This window comes from Dermacentor variabilis, chromosome 1 (genome assembly GCF_050947875.1).
Source record: "Dermacentor variabilis isolate Ectoservices chromosome 1, ASM5094787v1, whole genome shotgun sequence".
NCBI lineage: Eukaryota > Metazoa > Arthropoda > Arachnida > Ixodida > Ixodidae > Dermacentor > Dermacentor variabilis.
Genome location: NC_134568.1, coordinates 184,384,227 through 184,401,348, shown reverse-complemented (window position 1 = coordinate 184,401,348; position 17,122 = coordinate 184,384,227). Strand labels below are relative to the sequence as shown.

At 43.5% G+C, this 17,122-nt stretch overlaps 1 protein-coding gene and 1 pseudogene across 7 annotated transcripts in view; both read left to right on the top strand.

The window, feature by feature from the left end:
• Nucleotides 1–15,834, top strand: part of LOC142588820 (D-aspartate oxidase-like) — a 50,676-nt gene extending 34,842 nt beyond the window's left edge. For all 7 annotated transcript variants that reach the window (XM_075700677.1, XM_075700671.1, XM_075700645.1 and 4 more), the window contains 3 exons: nucleotides 598–715; nucleotides 2,372–2,470; nucleotides 15,616–15,834. In XM_075700677.1, coding sequence (XP_075556792.1) covers nucleotides 598–715; nucleotides 2,372–2,470; nucleotides 15,616–15,741 — 343 coding nt within the window. In that variant the 3' untranslated portion in view covers nucleotides 15,742–15,834. The remainder of the gene's footprint in view (nucleotides 1–597; nucleotides 716–2,371; nucleotides 2,471–15,615) is intronic.
• Nucleotides 8,586–9,702, top strand: LOC142588863 (histone-lysine N-methyltransferase SETMAR-like; annotated as a pseudogene).
• Nucleotides 15,835–17,122: the final 1,288 nt, after the last annotated feature.

The following is a 17,122-nucleotide window of genomic DNA, read 5'->3' as shown; positions in this document are numbered from 1 at the left end:
ATCTTTTTCTTCATCAAAAACCTGCTTTTCATGAGAATATTCACAATCATCAATAAAAAAAAATATTCAGGGTAAAAAAAATTATTGAAACAAACAAAACGGCTAAGGGCTTAATGTAGTTCTGTCAGGAGGTACTTCTGAACTGCTTGATATATGCTAATAAGTGCACCACATTTCAATATTTAAGAGGTGGATGTGGTAGCAGAACTGAATTTTGGCAAGCAGCCTTTGGAGTGTATAAAGCAGCAACAAAACCATAAGGAAGCAATAAAGCTTTGTACTACAATATGAAATGCTTAGGTATGTAACATGGCATACATATCCCATCTTACAGTGCTTGCAGTGCAACCACTTGCAAGGGTTCCATGATATGACAAGTGTGGAGAATGTCTAGATTTCTAGTTTTTCTATGCTGTCATTAGCACATGTGCATGCCAACTTTAAGTTTCACTTAAACTTTACAGAAGAATCCATTTAAAATATGTGTTCACTGGGTCTCACATTCTCATCTATTAACCATTAAACCGTTGAAACACTGTTGCGACAAAGCCCAATTTTGATTGTGTATACTATGCTCTTGTTGTCGGTAATTTTCAGGACAGAGTATGTCACACTGGGGGGCACAAAGCAGCTTGGCGATTGGAATATGGAAGTCTCGCAGCATGACAGGGACTACATATGGAACACATGTACTGCAGTACTTCCAAGCCTCAAGGTGCATTCACTCACATAAGTTTCAGTTACATTGAAAACTGGCAGCATGTTGTGAATGCTGAGAGTAAATTATCTAGGTTGAAGATTATCCAGGTTAAGCACAAATGCTAATAGCATGCCTATGGATAATCATGCTTTCTGAAAGCTTGCACTAGGCTGTCAAGACTTGCTTTGAGTTGTAATCATGAGTATTTTAAATGGGTACTGACTCTGTGTGTGGCTTTTTTTTTTCTTTATTAAATAGCTGCTGTCCCCATGACTACATTGTTGTACCAGAATTCCTTGAACGCATACAAAATTGCGAATTTTAAATTCTTTTATTTTGACCATTTCAAAACGCCCACCAAATGGACTGCAGATTCTTGGTGTATGGTTTGTTTACAAGGGCAGCTCTGGATGTCATGAAAATTGGAGGCAGTGGTCACGTGTTATCACAAACTACTGATGCAAGCACCAGTCAGACTGGTCCAGTGGTTGCAAGCCACACAGTGACCATGTCGCCGAAAGCTATGCGCATGCCACATAATACATTTATTCCTTTCTCATTTTATGCTTCTCCGCATTCGACAAGGCATAATAAGCTTGTCTCCTGCTATTGCTTCTAACCATCTCTCCCCTGTAATCCCATCATCTAGAGAGAAAGCTTTCAGCAAGACGATTACATTGCGGCTTGCTGAAACAACCCACGCATTAATGTCAGTGATGCCGCGACTCCCCCCGCCATTTTCGTGATGTACAGAGGCGCCCTTGTTAACAAACTGTATGCCAAGAAATTTGGCGTGCTTTTTGAACATGTCAGATTAAATGATGTTATAATTCGCATTTGGTTGCTTGATCTAGGAATTGAGACCTTTTACTACAATTATGGAGTCGCTGGCTGTCTAATAGAGTAAAAAAAGAAGCGAGGACAAAATTTCGTGTCAGTGCTCCTTTAAAACCACAATTAATATGAACCTGCCTACCAGTGTGAAATCTTAAACCAATGAATGCTAAGCGGAAAATTGATTCCTCATTGTCTTAAGACAAATTTCTTGTTGAAGAGAAAGAATCTCTTCTTAAAAGTTAAACTCTCGGAAATTACCGTATTGTGTTGCGGTCAAGCGGAATGTCAATTTTACACCTTGAAAGGAAGCACAAACCTTCGTTTGATGTCTTGGATATGTTTTACCTAACCTAGTCTGGATAACGTAAAAATATTCCAATCTGTTTTTATTCCTAATTGGCCATTAGCCCTCCGTGATAGGTCAGAATGATTTGGGCCTCACCCTTATGGGCGGAGCTTGAACCATTCTGACCTATCACAAAGGGCTAATGGCCGATTCAGAATGAAAACAGATCAGAATAGATTTACATTATTACGGCCCTAGTTAGTCTGCGAGATGGCTTGTTAGCCGTCCGTCTCCTAAGGTATATTAGCATTAAGCTTTCTGATAGCAGCAATAAGCTTTAAATGTTTTTCAAGCCACCTCCAGCTAATGGGATTGCTGTGGTGACTGGATAAAATTGCTATTTTAAAGTTAGATGCATTGCACTTAACCAACCACATAAAATTTTAGGTAACTTTGTTTCCTTTATATAGTATATTAACACAGAACTTTCAGTACAGATTACTCCAAGAAAAGCTTGACTAACATTTCTGTGTGGCTTCCTTATTAAGGACGCTAAAGTGATTGAAGACTGGGTAGGACTGCGCCCTTTTCGTCAGCCAATCAGGATCGAGGCAGAAGTTCTTGGGAGTGGCAGCAACCAGTGCAAGGTATTTCTATATGAACATGTTTATTGCACTTTAAAACAGCAGAATCTCAGTGATACAGATATGCTAAAGTAACAGGAAATATTTGTGTTACTGCAGGTTTATATAGAACAGAAACAAAAGTATGCCGAATCATGGTTTTAAAAATTTTCATATAATCCCACAATTCCTAGCAAGAATGTTTGTACTATCATTTAGATTTTGCAGTCTTCTTTTTAAATCATTTTAAGCTCCTAGGATCAATCTTACTTGCTAAAGAAATTGCAACAATTGCCAAGTACATATCTTACTCATCTGGATTTTTCCGAACATCTTGACAGTGGTTTGAAATTTGAAGACATCAGGACAACTCAAATACATCTTGACAGATGTAATTGAGATCAGTGGTTTCAATTCATTTGTATAGCAGCAAGGGTTTGAAAAATGACATCCTCTAGTAGCAGTTAGGTTCCATATAGTCGTGAAAAGTAGCTTTGATATACTATAACTGTTAGTCTGAGGATGGTTTGGTATAGTTTTTTGTACGTGGTACATGATACACAGTACCTAGCTGGCTCTCTTTTCTTTTTCATTTTATTTTTACTTCTAAAGCTAAATGTGAATTTAGCACCCATACGTTACCTAATAGAACCCTTCTGGTATATTTTTACAGAACTTTGGAGAAAAAAACATAGTAGCTGTGAAACATATGAGTATGACACAGACGTGCAGTTAAATATCAAGACAGAGGCACCAGGAAGCTGTGGTGTAACAAGCGTCAGCGGCGGCACCAGGGGCAGTAGTCTGAACTAATTGAATTTCTCAAAGTAAAATTCGTCAGAAAAATAGTAAAGTACAACTTACACATCACCTACAGACATGATAGTGTCGGATTGTAATTGAAATATGCGAGAAAACATAAATCTGTTATGTGAAAATGCATACACAATCCCCTTTTCCAGCGTTTTTACCATTCATAGAGTGGCATGCCCGGTTCCTTGCTACACCTCCAGATGGTGCTCGCCTTTGCGCATCGCGGCCAATGGAAGAGGCAGTGTTTCTACCAGAAAGCTCCTTTTCATGCATAGCGTTCACCGCCAGCATTTCCTGGTCCATGTTGTGCAACTTAAGCCGTTCTACCAGCACTAGCAAACTTTGGGACTTTGCATAGCTGAGCTTTTGACTTTCTTTTTTTGCACTGTCACTTTGGACTTCACCTGTTGTGGTTGCTTAGTGGCTATGGTGTTGGACTGCTAAGCACGTGGTCGCAAGATGAAATCCCGGCCACGGCGGCCACATTTCGATAGGGGTGAAATGCGATAACGCCCGTGGTACTTAGATTTAGGTGCACGTTAAAGAACCCTAGATGATCCAAATTATTGCGGAGTCCCTCACTACGGCGTGCCTCACTATCAGATCGTGGTTTTGGCACGTAAAACCCCATAATTTAATTTGTTTTTAACTTTGGACTTTATTTGTTGTTTTCTTATTTTTGTTTAATAAGTGTCCTTTTGTTTTTCACACTCCTGTTTGTAGCATCGGAACAACGCTTCTTGTGAGGGGAGCATTGACACATGTATTTGGTTATCTTTTTCGGGTGACCGCTTTTTCACTAACAAATGTTATCGCTCAACGCAGGACGCACCGGCATGTATCGGAAGTTTCTCAAATGTTATCAATGTTTCTACCCATTGTCTGTTGTTACCGAAGCTTGTGTAATCTGATTGCATGTGTGACGCGAATTATGTAGAATTTTCTGGAAGACACATGGGCACCAGCGATCACTCTGGAACCTTCGATGACCCATGTATAAAAGTTGACACGTTTGACCGGCAGATGAGATTTCGACGGTCACCGAACGTGTTCGCCTTTGTTGCTGTGCTTTGAGTATAACTTGCTCTTGTGGGCACAAGTTCGCCCAATAAAAGTTAGTTTCATCATTCACACATTTGCCGCTGTATTATTCACCGTCACTACTAGGTGACCGTATGGTATTTTAAAGGCGCTTTCGTAAGAAAATTAAAGCACAGGTTTATGCAAATGTTGCACTATCCAGTAGTGCAGTCAGTCCCACTGGAGAAGTATTTCTACAGCAGTTACAACGAGCGGTGCGTGGGTGTACCTGTGAAACGTATGTAGTTTCACGGGCGATATCTAATGTATACAGTAGAACCTTGGTCACAAGTTTTAGAAAAAATGCGAGAAAAACGTGCTAACCGGGAAAACGTACGATCTGAATAACTAAAAAAATGTGACAGACTCAACTATTGTTGACATCTACTAATGTGAAACGTCGCGCGGATCGTTGCAGCACGAGATGCAGACACGCATCGAGCTGGTGGTGCTCCGAAGGCCCGAGACGCGTTTTGTTGTTTTTTTTATTGCGTGTTGTGTTTTAAGAGGGCGACCGGGAAGCCGAAATGAAATTGAGCTGGTGGGCGATGCCGGATGCCGCAGAAGCGAAACGTAATGCCCACATCGTGCCACCTGCAGCAGGGAAAGGCAGCGCGTTCGGATTATCGCCTACTAAAATAGGGTGTCTAACAACCGGGAAAACAGGGAATTCTCAGGGAATATGAATAGTCTGGAAATACTCAGGGAAACCTCAGGGAATTTGTGCTTCCATCAGGGAAAATCAGCTGTAATTTTATTGAAAGGGAACGAAAGTCACGTTAATGCTGGCTCCAGTAACAGACGAATCGCAACGAGTCGTCGTTGACACTGTGTCATCGGCACAAGGTATTGCCAGACTAGTTAACGACCGATTTTCCAGAAGCCCGATTTTTCGGACATGCCCGATAATTTGCGAGGCTTCGCGGCACCACCACGTACTCCATAGAGTCAATGTATATTGCCCTGACTGCAGGTCTGAAATGGCATTCATCAAAGCCACCACCGCCGCCATTTCGATTGTCTCGCCGCCTCGTACCGGTGCTCTCGCACGCCGATCTGCTGGCAGTCGTAGCCACCACCGCACAACGTTAGGCTTAGCTGATTCTACTTTCGCTAGCTTCTTGCTGTGCGGTGCTGTGTTTTTCATTGAAAAAATTCGCCACGGTCAGCAATGGCACTGACTCCGCCTTTGTAATCGCCCCAAATGAGGGAGCAACACAGGATAGCACAATAGAAAACAACTTAGAACTGAATAATTTTAACTGGAAAAAGGCGGCAGCAAATGTTCCAAAATGCATGTCCGCAGGGATAGACAAAATTCCAATCAAGTTAATTAATGAACTTGGCCCAAGAAACAAGGAAACGCTGATAAAAGCATTGGAGGCAGTCATAACAAATAAGCAAATTCCGCACAGCTGGAAACAGAGTAAAATGAATTTGATTTATAAAGGGAAAGACGAATAAGACGAACATAAAATCCTTGCGACCAATTACGATAACATCAGTTATATATAGGCTGGCGATGCAGGGTGTGAAATTAAAAATGCAGTCCATGGGTAGAAAGTAATAGAATACTCGGAGAACTTCAGAACGGGTTCAGAAGTGGTAGGCGCTTAGATGATAGCCTGTTCGTGCTTACCCAGTCCATAGAAATAGCTAAGGCGAAAAATAGACCTCTGTATTTAGCCTTCCTGGACATAAGCGGTGTATACGACAACGTGAACAGGGAACTCCTGTGGAACATATTAAAAGATGAAGGTATTGGTCATGAGGTAATTTATTTCCCACAGGGAATATATTGAGAAAATGTTAAAATAACATGGGAAGAAATTAAGAGTACGACAACTGTTGAGGTACACAAAGGATTAAGGCAAGGTTGTCCTCTATCACCGCTGCTGTTCATGCTTTATATGATAAGTATGGAAAGAAGGCTGCAAGGAAGCAATCTAGGGTATAATCTGTCGTACAGATTAGGCGGAAAGGTTGTTTAGCAATGACTACTGGGTTTAATGTATGTGGACAATATTGTACTGTTAGCAGATAGCCAGGAAGATTTGCAAACTCTGGGTATTTATTGTGGAGACGAAGGAGACAGTCTAGGTGTCAGTTTTAGCGCAGCTAAGTCCAGTGGGATGTTTTTTAATGATACAACTGATCAGGAGCTTACAATACGAGGTCATGAAATACCCCAAGTGGCTGAATACAAATATCTCGGGGGTATGGATAAACAAAGGGCAGCTGATGTACACGGAAAAGCACGAACAGTCTCTCATAGCAAAAAGGCGAAGAGATGCCGGGATAATGAAACATAGGGCATTGTGGGGGTGCAACAGGTATTTCGAAGTACTGAGAGGTATTTGGAAAGGAATAATGGTGCCGGGGCTTACTTTCGGGGATGCGGTCCTGTGCTTAAGGGCAGAAGTTCAGTCGAGACTAGAAGTAAATCAGAGAGGTGTTGGAAGATTAGCACTAGGTGCCCACGGGAAAACCACAAACGAGGCAGTACAGGGGGATATGGACTGGGCATCGTTCGAAGCACAGGTAGCTCAGAGTAAAATCTTATACAAAAAACGCCTGAGGAAATTGGACGATAACAGGTGGGCAGGCAGCTAAGGTATTTAAATACCTATACAGAAAAAGCATTGACTCACAATGGTGGAAAAGGACTAGGAAGCTAAGCAGTAAGCATGCCAGACACGAGGACGGAGAAAGACAGAGCATGAAACGACAGGTTAAAAACGCGGAATGTAAAAATTGGATAAATTCAGTGGAAAAGAAGCATAATGTTGAACTATATCAATACTGGAAACAACAGACCAGGAAGGAAACGTTTTATGATAACTCAAGAGGCAGTGACCTACTCTTTGAAGCTAGGTTAGGAGATCTTAGAACGCGCAGCTATAAAAAGAAATTTAACCAAGAAGAAGACACAGGTACTGTGTGTGGTAAATCTGTAGAAACAATAGAGCACCTCATACTAAACTGTGGTGGTATCCAGCCTGATGTCGATGCAGGCACAGTCACACTTCCTGAGGCCCTAGGGTTTAGAGATAACAATAGTCATGTAAATAAATATGTGGTGGAAATTAGCAAAAAGCGATTGGAAGATTGGTGGCTCAAAAGCAGAGAGGTGACATAAGGTTAAAAGTGTAGGAAGTATTTAAAGAAAATGGCGAATTTCAATAACCTACAACACAGTTAAACAAAAATAAAAAGCTGAGCATGGTGGCAACTGCCATCACCACGTTTCAAAGGGAACGATCCTACCTCCCATCCATCCATCCAATCCTCGCGATTGGCTTCGAAGCTCGCAAAGTACAGCGCGTTGCACAAGGCCAGTTTCCGAAAGTTAGCTTCGCCTCAATAGAAAAATGTTACGCGGTGAAGCATAACAAGCATAGGAAGGGGCAATTGTCACAAGACACAGTATGTATTCCTTAATTAATTATACTTGCGTGCACCCCCGTCTCCTGTCACAGCACAAGCACCGATATGCCTAATAAGTGTACTGGCAGGCCTTAAGAGCTTTTTCGGACGTGCCTGTGGCAATTTGAGCCCTTAAAGACATGCATTCATTTTTTTCGGGCTGCCCGATTTTTTGGATGTTTTCGCAGCCCCTAGGGAGTCCGAAAAATCGAACGTTGACTGTACAACTGACCAAGAGGATGCTTCAAATGATCCATTGGGCGAATGCGTGGTGGAAGGAGGATGAGAACAGAAAGGACCGATGCACTGAGGAATTAACACGATAGGAAGAGTGCCGCCGCCCCTTTGAAGGAGCTTGAGCTCAAGAAAACAAAGTGTTGGCTGACGCCGAGATGCAGCTGTCCCTCATCCAAACCAAAATAAACTCTTTAAAGCAGTCAAACTCAACACTGAGCTATTGTGTGCAGGCTGAGAGTATGTCAGGACAGTTGAGGTTGACATCCTAGTTGCTGAGAGAGAATCTTAGTTGTGACAAAGTTCAAGCCTCATACCGATGAGCTTGCTATCAGTTGATAGAAATAGCTCATATTCGAAAATATTTACTTCTGTATGCATCTCCTTTTCATTCGTATTTGAAAATCGACCTTGTATTTGTATTGAAAGCCAACCTTGAACCTTGAGCCAACCTTGAACAACCTTGAACCTTGAGCCAACCTCACGCATGCGCGAATTTTTTCCCGCCTGCTGATAGCGTCAGTCGCTGGGATGCAGTGTTTGAGGTAGTGTGCAGTGCTCTCGGCGGTTTTTTATTGCAAGGAAAATGGCGGAGTGACTGGAGCAGCGCTACGGCATCAAATTTTGCCAGAAACTGGGCAACAGCCAAGTGGAAACTATTCGGAAGATTCAGGCGGCTTTCAGTGACAATGCTATGAGCAGCACACAGATTAAGGAGTGGTACAACCAGTTTAAAGACGGCCGCACATCGGTGGAGAGCGAGCCACGCTCCGGTCGGCCATCAACATGCCGAAGTGACCAGGTCATTGCCGAAGTGAACGCTGTGGTGATGCGGGACTGTCGTGTGACTCTCCGAGAAATTGCGGAAGAGGTGGGCAATAGCACTTTTTCTGCACATTCCATTACGACCGAAGATTTTGTCATGAAGAGAGTTGCGGCGAAATTCGTTCCAAAGCTGCTCACGGTGGAGCAAAAGCAACTTCGTGTTGAAGTCTCACAGGACATGCTGGATTCCACAAACAGTGACCTCGACTTCATGAACACCATAATCACTGGTGACATGTCTTGGGTGAACGGGTACGACCTGGAAACCAAATCCCAGTCATCACAGTGGAAACATTCCACGTCACGAAAACCAAAGAAGGCCTGCCAAGTGCGCAGCAACGTCAAAGTAATGCTGACTTCTTTCTTTGACTCCTGCGGTGTGGTACACCACAAGTACGCACCACAGGGTCAAACAATCACCGAAGAGTACTACAGGGATGTCCTCCGTCGACTATGTGATACTGTGCGGCACAAGAGACCGGAGTTGTGGTCAACAGGAAATTGGCGCATCCATCACTACAATGCTCCTGCACATTCCTCGCACTTGATTCAGACTTTTTTGGCGAAAAAACAGACTTCTGTAGTTCAAAAGTCTCCTTACTCTCCTGATATGGCCCCCTGCGACTTCTGGCTGTTTCCCAAAATCAAGAGGCCATTGAAAGGAATGCGATTTCAGACAAGAGAGGACATTATGGCTGCAATGACAGCTGAGCTCAACTCCATTCCGAAAGAGGCCTTCTCGGAACACTTCCAACAATGGCAGCACCGCCGGGAGAAGTGTGTGGAGTCCCAAGGAGACTACTCTGAGGGCGATTAGGTTTCCAACGCTCCAGTCATGCCAGTTTCTTTTCTTTGGCCAAAGGCCGGATACTTTTCTAGCAGACCTCGTATGTAACAGCAGCCTAATAATTCAAAAGGTATACTTTGGACTACTGCATCATTAGAAACCAGCTACAAAGGAATTTCACATTGCACTTTATGTAATTACAAGTAAAAGGCTTGCATTGTTGCTTTTAGCCATTCGCATTTCAGTTTTTGCACAGTACATATCTCTCCGTGTAGTGACAGCATGCTTCATGTAGCGAAAATGCCTAATGTTCTGTAGTCAAGTTACAAGGGTACCTGACCAACCATGCCAAGTGTACTAATTAAAAGACTAAACTTATTAACTAAATAAATTCCATAAGTAATAACTAACTAGCTAAACATTTAACTATAAACTCACTAATATCAAACTTAAATAACTAACCTAACTTACAACTTAATAACTAAACTCTTTAATAACTTGACTAAACAATAACTAAGCTATCTAACCAAATATAACTAAATAACTAACTTGGCTGAACTAAACAAATAAGTGATTTCTAAACTATCAGAATAACAAACTAAATTCAATAACTAAGTAATTAAGTAAATGAGGTAACTTACAAAAATTAACGGAACCAATCACCTAACTAGCAAACTAGAACTATAATTATTTACACTAACTAATAAAGCAAGCCAGAGTTATCTAACTCAACAAAATTACTATGCACTAAAATAACCTACCTAACTATAACTAAGCAAATATAAATTAACTAAAGCAGCTAATCAACTAACTTACTGAACCAGATAACCAAATATAACTAACTTACCAAACTAGACAAAGGGCAAATAGAGACAGCTGACAAGAAACTGTGCGAAGCAGGCTACTAGGGGGGAGGGGGCCACGTCTGTCATACAATGGTGACGTGTATAATTTAAGCACAAATGCATCGCACACAACGGGAGCTTTTTGACAAAATAGTCAAAAAGCTCCCGTTGCATGTTCATTCTGCAAACATGCTGAAATAAATATGGGAGAGGCATGTTTCCTTGTGAAAGATTTGCTTGATCGCTCCGCCTGGCCATGCAGCATGGTAGATTGTCCCCCCCTCCCCTGGGTGATGATGACGATGATGATTGATTGGCATCCGCTTTGAAATGGGGTGGTGACAAATCATCACCCAGCCTGCTTGAGTTAATCAGGTATGCTATACACGTTTTTCGTTCTAGCATTTTTGTATGCATTTCCTTAATTTTTATTCTCTTCCTCAAAACTTCATCTACCTTGTACCATTACCTATGCCTGTAACAGGTCCAGACCTATCAATCTCTTCTCTGCTCTTTTCCCACAAATTTGTATTTCTATTATGCATTATTCTACAAGAATTGTAGCCCCTCCTTATGTAATGCCCTCGGGCCTTTAAGGATGAAATAAATGAAATGAAATACTCTAAACGTTCCTTCCTTATCGCAACTGCTGACCGGTTGATGCTTCCATCCACTTTAAGTCCAAGTGCTTCTGAAAGGTGTACATCTGAAAGGTGAAAGGTATACAGATCATGATCCATGCAGCGCCACATACGGCGCATACCGTACATGGCGCTGTAACAGTGGACTGTAACAGTGGACTGACCTGTACATTACCTATGGCTCTCACTGGGTAAATCCCCCTTGCATTTTGTTAGGATGTGCCGAGCGGTCTCCGGATTTTTGCTGCAGCATACACATTCCTCATCCCGTTGCGAATATTTGCTCTGGTATGTTTTTATCTTTAGGCAACCAGCTCAAGCCTCAAATAGCAAGGCATGCTCTTTGTGTTAGCATATATTTTCCCTTCTAGTTTCTTTCTTCCCATTCTTGTAAATCTCCGTGGTCTTTTTTGTATCCATTTGTCTCAGTTTCTTTTTGATGACTCCTGGTTGTCTATTTACATTCAATTATTGCCAACTTTCTTGACCTCTTCTTCCGTTCTGTGTCCATGCTTTTCAGGTACAGATACTCGTGCACTTTAAGGCGCACATTTATTTTGATCCGTGCTCCTGGGTCTTTCTTCAGAAGAAACTAATTTAGCTCAGCGCTTCTCTAACTACAAAAGAATGCCAACCCATGTTGCCCTACACTGCTTCATTTGTGGTTTTACCATTCAAAGCCAACCGGCCTACCAATGTTTGGTTAACTTCCAACCCCAACAAGATGTTCGATTTTAAGCATAGGATGGCATTTATGAACATTAGCACTGGCACCATTAGTCCTTTCCAGATTCCACGCACTACCTCATATCAATTGTGGCCCCCGAGTGCTCTATGCGAGACTAGTGTTGAATTCCAATGGCGGAGTCGGAACAAGTTCTTCTGCTCGTTTCGGAGCAAGTTTGTTCCAATGACAGAGTGAGGGCGGAAGTAAGGTGTTCCAATGAGAGAGTAGTGGATTCAGAGCGGGAGTCACTCCGTGGAGCAGAAAAAGATGCTCCGCCAAAATCGGCGGAGTGGACCGGAACTCTGCGTGACGTATTTCCTTTACCACATTTGTTTGCTGGAAGGCGCTACCGGTCACGACTCGCGAAGAAGCAAAAGCTGCTGCACGCTTGGCGAGATATCCATTCCGCACTTTTAAAAAAACAACAGGTGAATGGCGCTGAAGAGACAAGTAACTGGTGCGGCGGTGCTGGGAGCAAACAGTGGAAAGAAATGACAACACGCAAGGTATCCTGGGTAACTCGGCGATAGAAGTTCCGCTTCCGCCTTGCTCTGGCAGTGCAGGTTGTGTTCCACTCGCAGATTTGGAGGCGTTGCTCTACGCCAGAGTCAAGTGCTCGCTTGCGGAGTCCGTCGGCCACTCCGACTCCTCCATTGGAATTCAACATAGAAGCCTCCCCTTCTACTCACACCAGCGCCTCTGGTACCATCTTCTGTGCCTATGTGAAATTGTTGGGGAAGTTCCGTGACCAGATGGAAAGTATGGAAGGACCCTGGTAATACCCTGGAAAACATACAAATGGCCAGAATATCAGCAAGGTTCTTCTGTGCATATTTGAAATCTATCCAATAATTTTTTTTAATTAGGTCATGCTATTAATAAAGATGGCACATTAAAAATAATTTTTTTACTGACACTAATAATTCCGGCAGGAACCATCTCAGGATGACTGTCGACATTAATGCGATTCGCATTCAAGCAATGTAGCGACACACCGTATTACCACCACCAAAACGCATCATGTACGAGGCGTGCACTGCAGCCAGGCTCCTCTCTTGCGCTTTCCTCTGGACATGGGGCACCTTCTAGCAATGCCGCCGTAAAGCTCGCACGTGGAACATGTCTGAATTATAGACACACATGCATAGTGGCATGTATCCAGTTACCTAAGTTGGTTACCCAAGCTGGCCGCACAGTCCTCCGGAAGCTCAGTTTCGAGGCTATCCCGGAGGTTACAGAGTACATGACGATTCCGCGAAAGGTCAGGGGGCATATTTATGCCCCACCTCTACCCCGCAACAGGGACCCCGAGTTCCATCAGGGCCGTTGGCAGGCCCATAGAAAAGCCATTTGGCAACGCTATGGCTCGCAAGACGGAGTGGTCTACACAGACGCAGCCAAACACCCTCGCGGCGACCTCATGACCGCGGTAGTAGCGGATCACAACAGAGGATTGATAGAATACACAACAATCATGGCTGGCTGAGTGGTGGAAGCGGAGGAAACTGCGATTGCCATGGCCATGCATGCGGAAGCGAATACCGTCATCAGCGACAGCACGCAGGCCGTCGGCAATTTCGTCCGCGGTAGAATTTCCAAACATGCGTACCATGTCCTCACATGATGCCCCCTAAGCGGCTTGAAAACCCTCATGTGGACCCCCACTCACGCGGCTGTGCCCGGCAACGTGTCGGCTCACAGTTTGGCTCGAGATCTCACGCGCCGAGCCTTGTCCGCCGGTGCGGACGGCGTGAATGAGGAGGAGAGACACGAGGAACCCTGCGAGACTTATCATGAAATAGCCCACAGGTATTGCTTGAGGCGTCGCGCGCTCCCACCACCGGCCAAGCAACTCGATAAAACGCAAGTGGTCGCGTTTCGGCGACTTCAGACAAACACATACCCACACCCAAAGTACATTAACAAAATCACAGGGGGCAAGGAAAGCGACCAATGTAGGCTCTGTTCAGAAACAGGAACACTCACACACATAATGTGGGAATGCACCTCGCTCCCGTTTTCTCATCCCCCCGTCAGCAGCGAGACTGACTGGACAGCCTGGCTCAGTTCCGGGGACGTCGACCGACAGCTTGAACTGGTGGCCTGGGTGGAGAAGGCCAAGCAGGCCCAGGGCCTTACTTGAGCCCAATCCCTCAGCCACGTCCCCCTTTACCCTTCCCCCTTTCAATAAAGTTATCACCACCACCCAAGTTGGTGTGAAAAATGTTAAATTCAGACACAGGCAAAAATACTGCAAACTGGGTGAAGCCTTAATAAAAAAGGTCTAACATGGAAACTTATCACCACAGATCAGTTTACTGCACCTTTTAAAAAGAACATTTCTTTGCCTACCTCCCCAGGCTTTGTAATGGGTCGGTCAGGTTCTTTCCAAGTAGGCTCAGTGGTAGCTGGTTCTGCCATCGACCCTGCACGGTGTGCCTTGACTGCTCTTTGATTCTCTCGATGACTTCAAGCAGGTGCTCATTGTGGAGCTCAGACATGCTGAGGGTCGGAAAGAATGTGGGCTTGCCTAGCTGCTTTCCAAGAGCTTCTTTGCGGGCGTAGGGAGCCATTTGGTGTGCACGATGTGGGAAACTTGCTTTTGAATCGGTGTTCATAAGGAGGCAACCACCATCCTTTGTTCCACAACCAACATACTCGGATCTTCTTAAGTGTGCCACCTGGGGACGTGTTCTGCGACGATCACTTTTGGCGACAGTGTCGTCTCGGCGATAGTATCGCCGTTGATTCACTGGTTGCGTAAAATCAGATGATGTGGTGCTCAAGCAGCTAAACTGTGTGCGCCGATGGCGTGGCCAAGGCGATTGTATCGCCGAAAGTGGTCGTCGCAGAATACTTCGCCTGGCTCGACGCAGGTAGTACACAAGAATCAGAGGTGAGAGTCGGGTGACAGAGCTCGAATGACGACGGTGCCGCGACCACGCTGGAAACACAAACATATACCCTGTGGTTTAAGTTTTTAGATGCTGCCAGCCCTGTCAGCACAGGAGCACAGATGGATGGACAGACGGACGGAGTGCCCGAAGTTCGCATTAAAAAGAAAATGTGCATCTGAAAGTGGACTTGAACTAGGGTCCCTAGGCATAATAGCGTGATAGTCTAACCATTCAGCCACAGGCGCAAGCTTTTAATGTATGCTTAATAGCTTTACCACTCCACTCAAGGCAGCTAGTGCTTTGGGACGATTGAAGGGTGCATTGACACTTAGAAATGCACAAACGTGTCTAAAAGTGCTTTTATAAATCATCTCTACTCATGAACACCTATTGAAGACTCGCAGGGTAAAAATGTTTCATAATTCTCACCATTGCCACTCTTTACTCACGACGTCTAGCACTTCGAAACAATTTTATTTGCACTTGTAAAGCAATGAATAATGAAAAGTTTAGTGTGAGTTTGGGACCCAAAAATTCTTGACGTACTGATTCCCACAGTCCACAGGATCTGCATGCTTTCTTCTTCTTTTTTTTTTTTTCTTTTTTTTTTTTTGTACAAGATGATATATGGTGGAATGGCAGAGATTTATGTACCAAATATACAGTGCTGAAAAAGGTGTTCACATGAGAACTTAAGCTTGAATGTTACAACATGAAATGTGGCATGCTCACAAATGAAGAGAAAAAGGTGCTGAATGTCCCTTTTCATGCTGGAACATTCAAAATTATGTAACACCAACTAGTCCAATGGTTCACATTGCTTTAGCTTATTAGCTTCGTTATGGTCAATGGTGCACTCATTTCAAGCTGTACTTCTTTTTATCTGTCTTGAAGGTGGTTCACAACTATGGCCATGGGGCACATGGAATCAATACATCCTGGGGTACAGCACTCCATGCAACACACCTTGTTAGTGACATGCTGCAACATGAAACAGTTAGCATTCTTGCAAAATTGTAGACGTGGCAACTGTTCTTTTGTATATGGCATGCTACACTTGAATCATATGAAGCCTGCGTGGCAAAGTGGTTGAAATAAAAGCACATTATAAGAAAAAAATGTGTAGTTTCTTGGCACCACAGAGCCACCTGTAGCAACAGCATTTGTGCACATCTGCCCCTCCTTTTTTGTTACCCAGCTCTGCTGGTAATTGTCTGCCAAGATTTCAAACGACACTTTTCTGCAAAATTTACCTTTGCCAGTGCACTTAATTTTCTGGCTGTGCAACCATACATCTCATTGCCACTGAACATATATTCTGCTAATGCCGCTCATCTGACAACACACTGGTTCACTGCTGTAGCTGTGCAACTTCTCCTTTTGCTGCCATGCCTTCTATATTTTACTAAAGCCATCCCTCCGAAGGTAAATGCTGTTGAGAATGGCTAGGGCAATTTCCCTGTGCATTGTGCAAGCTGAGTGAAACGGTGAGTTGCCTCATGCTTGCATGTTCATCAGTGCTACCCCTAGTGTGTGAGCTGCATCGGCAGTGGCATCTTAACTGTGGTCCAGTGTCTGTAGTCTTGAACAATCATTTGACGATCACCTTACAACTCGGAAGCGAGCTGTTGTGCAAGAAAAATGTATATATTTTAAATAACTTTTAAATGAGGACACCAGAAGATACATTGAATGTGCATACAAGGTGCCCTCATGTTTTCTAATGTCCTCGTGATTCTTCTTGCACTATACCTTGCTCTGACAACATGGACCACCAACTAGACCACATCGCAATGCTCATTTCCTTACATGGCTAGTCAACACTGTGAAGAACACTTCCTTTTCTGTTGCTTCTTTGTTTAAAGACTTTATCAATCTTGTAACATGGGTGCAGTAAAATTTGTGAACATTTGTTTGGCTGCAAATTCATGAAAGATAAAAGAAATAGGAACATGAAGAAAAGACTGGTGTATTCTCCCATATTCCTAAGCAAGATCACGTACTATACACACCATTTGTTAGGTGTGGCATGGCTGTTCTTAGTGTACTGCACCACGACCATATGAAACCTATGTACGCTGTTTTATTAGGCAAATGAAGTGTTTTCTGCAAATTATTGCGGAAGGTATTTGGAAAATTAAGTACCAAGAATCTGAAGCATTTTATTCCTGCATTCTTCTGTAATAAACAGTAACAAAATGTATGGGAGGATGTCCCAAAGCTCTGGGCTCTAATAAAGCGCTATGCTGCTTGACTTGAGCTGCTATGTGCACCAATGATTATACCCAGTGTTTTGCCTAACTTAAAAAGCTTTAGAAGAAAGTGACACATTCTAAACAAATGATACCAACCACATACTGTTTGAGGTTGACTTGAGTTACTAAGACTATTTTTTGAAGTG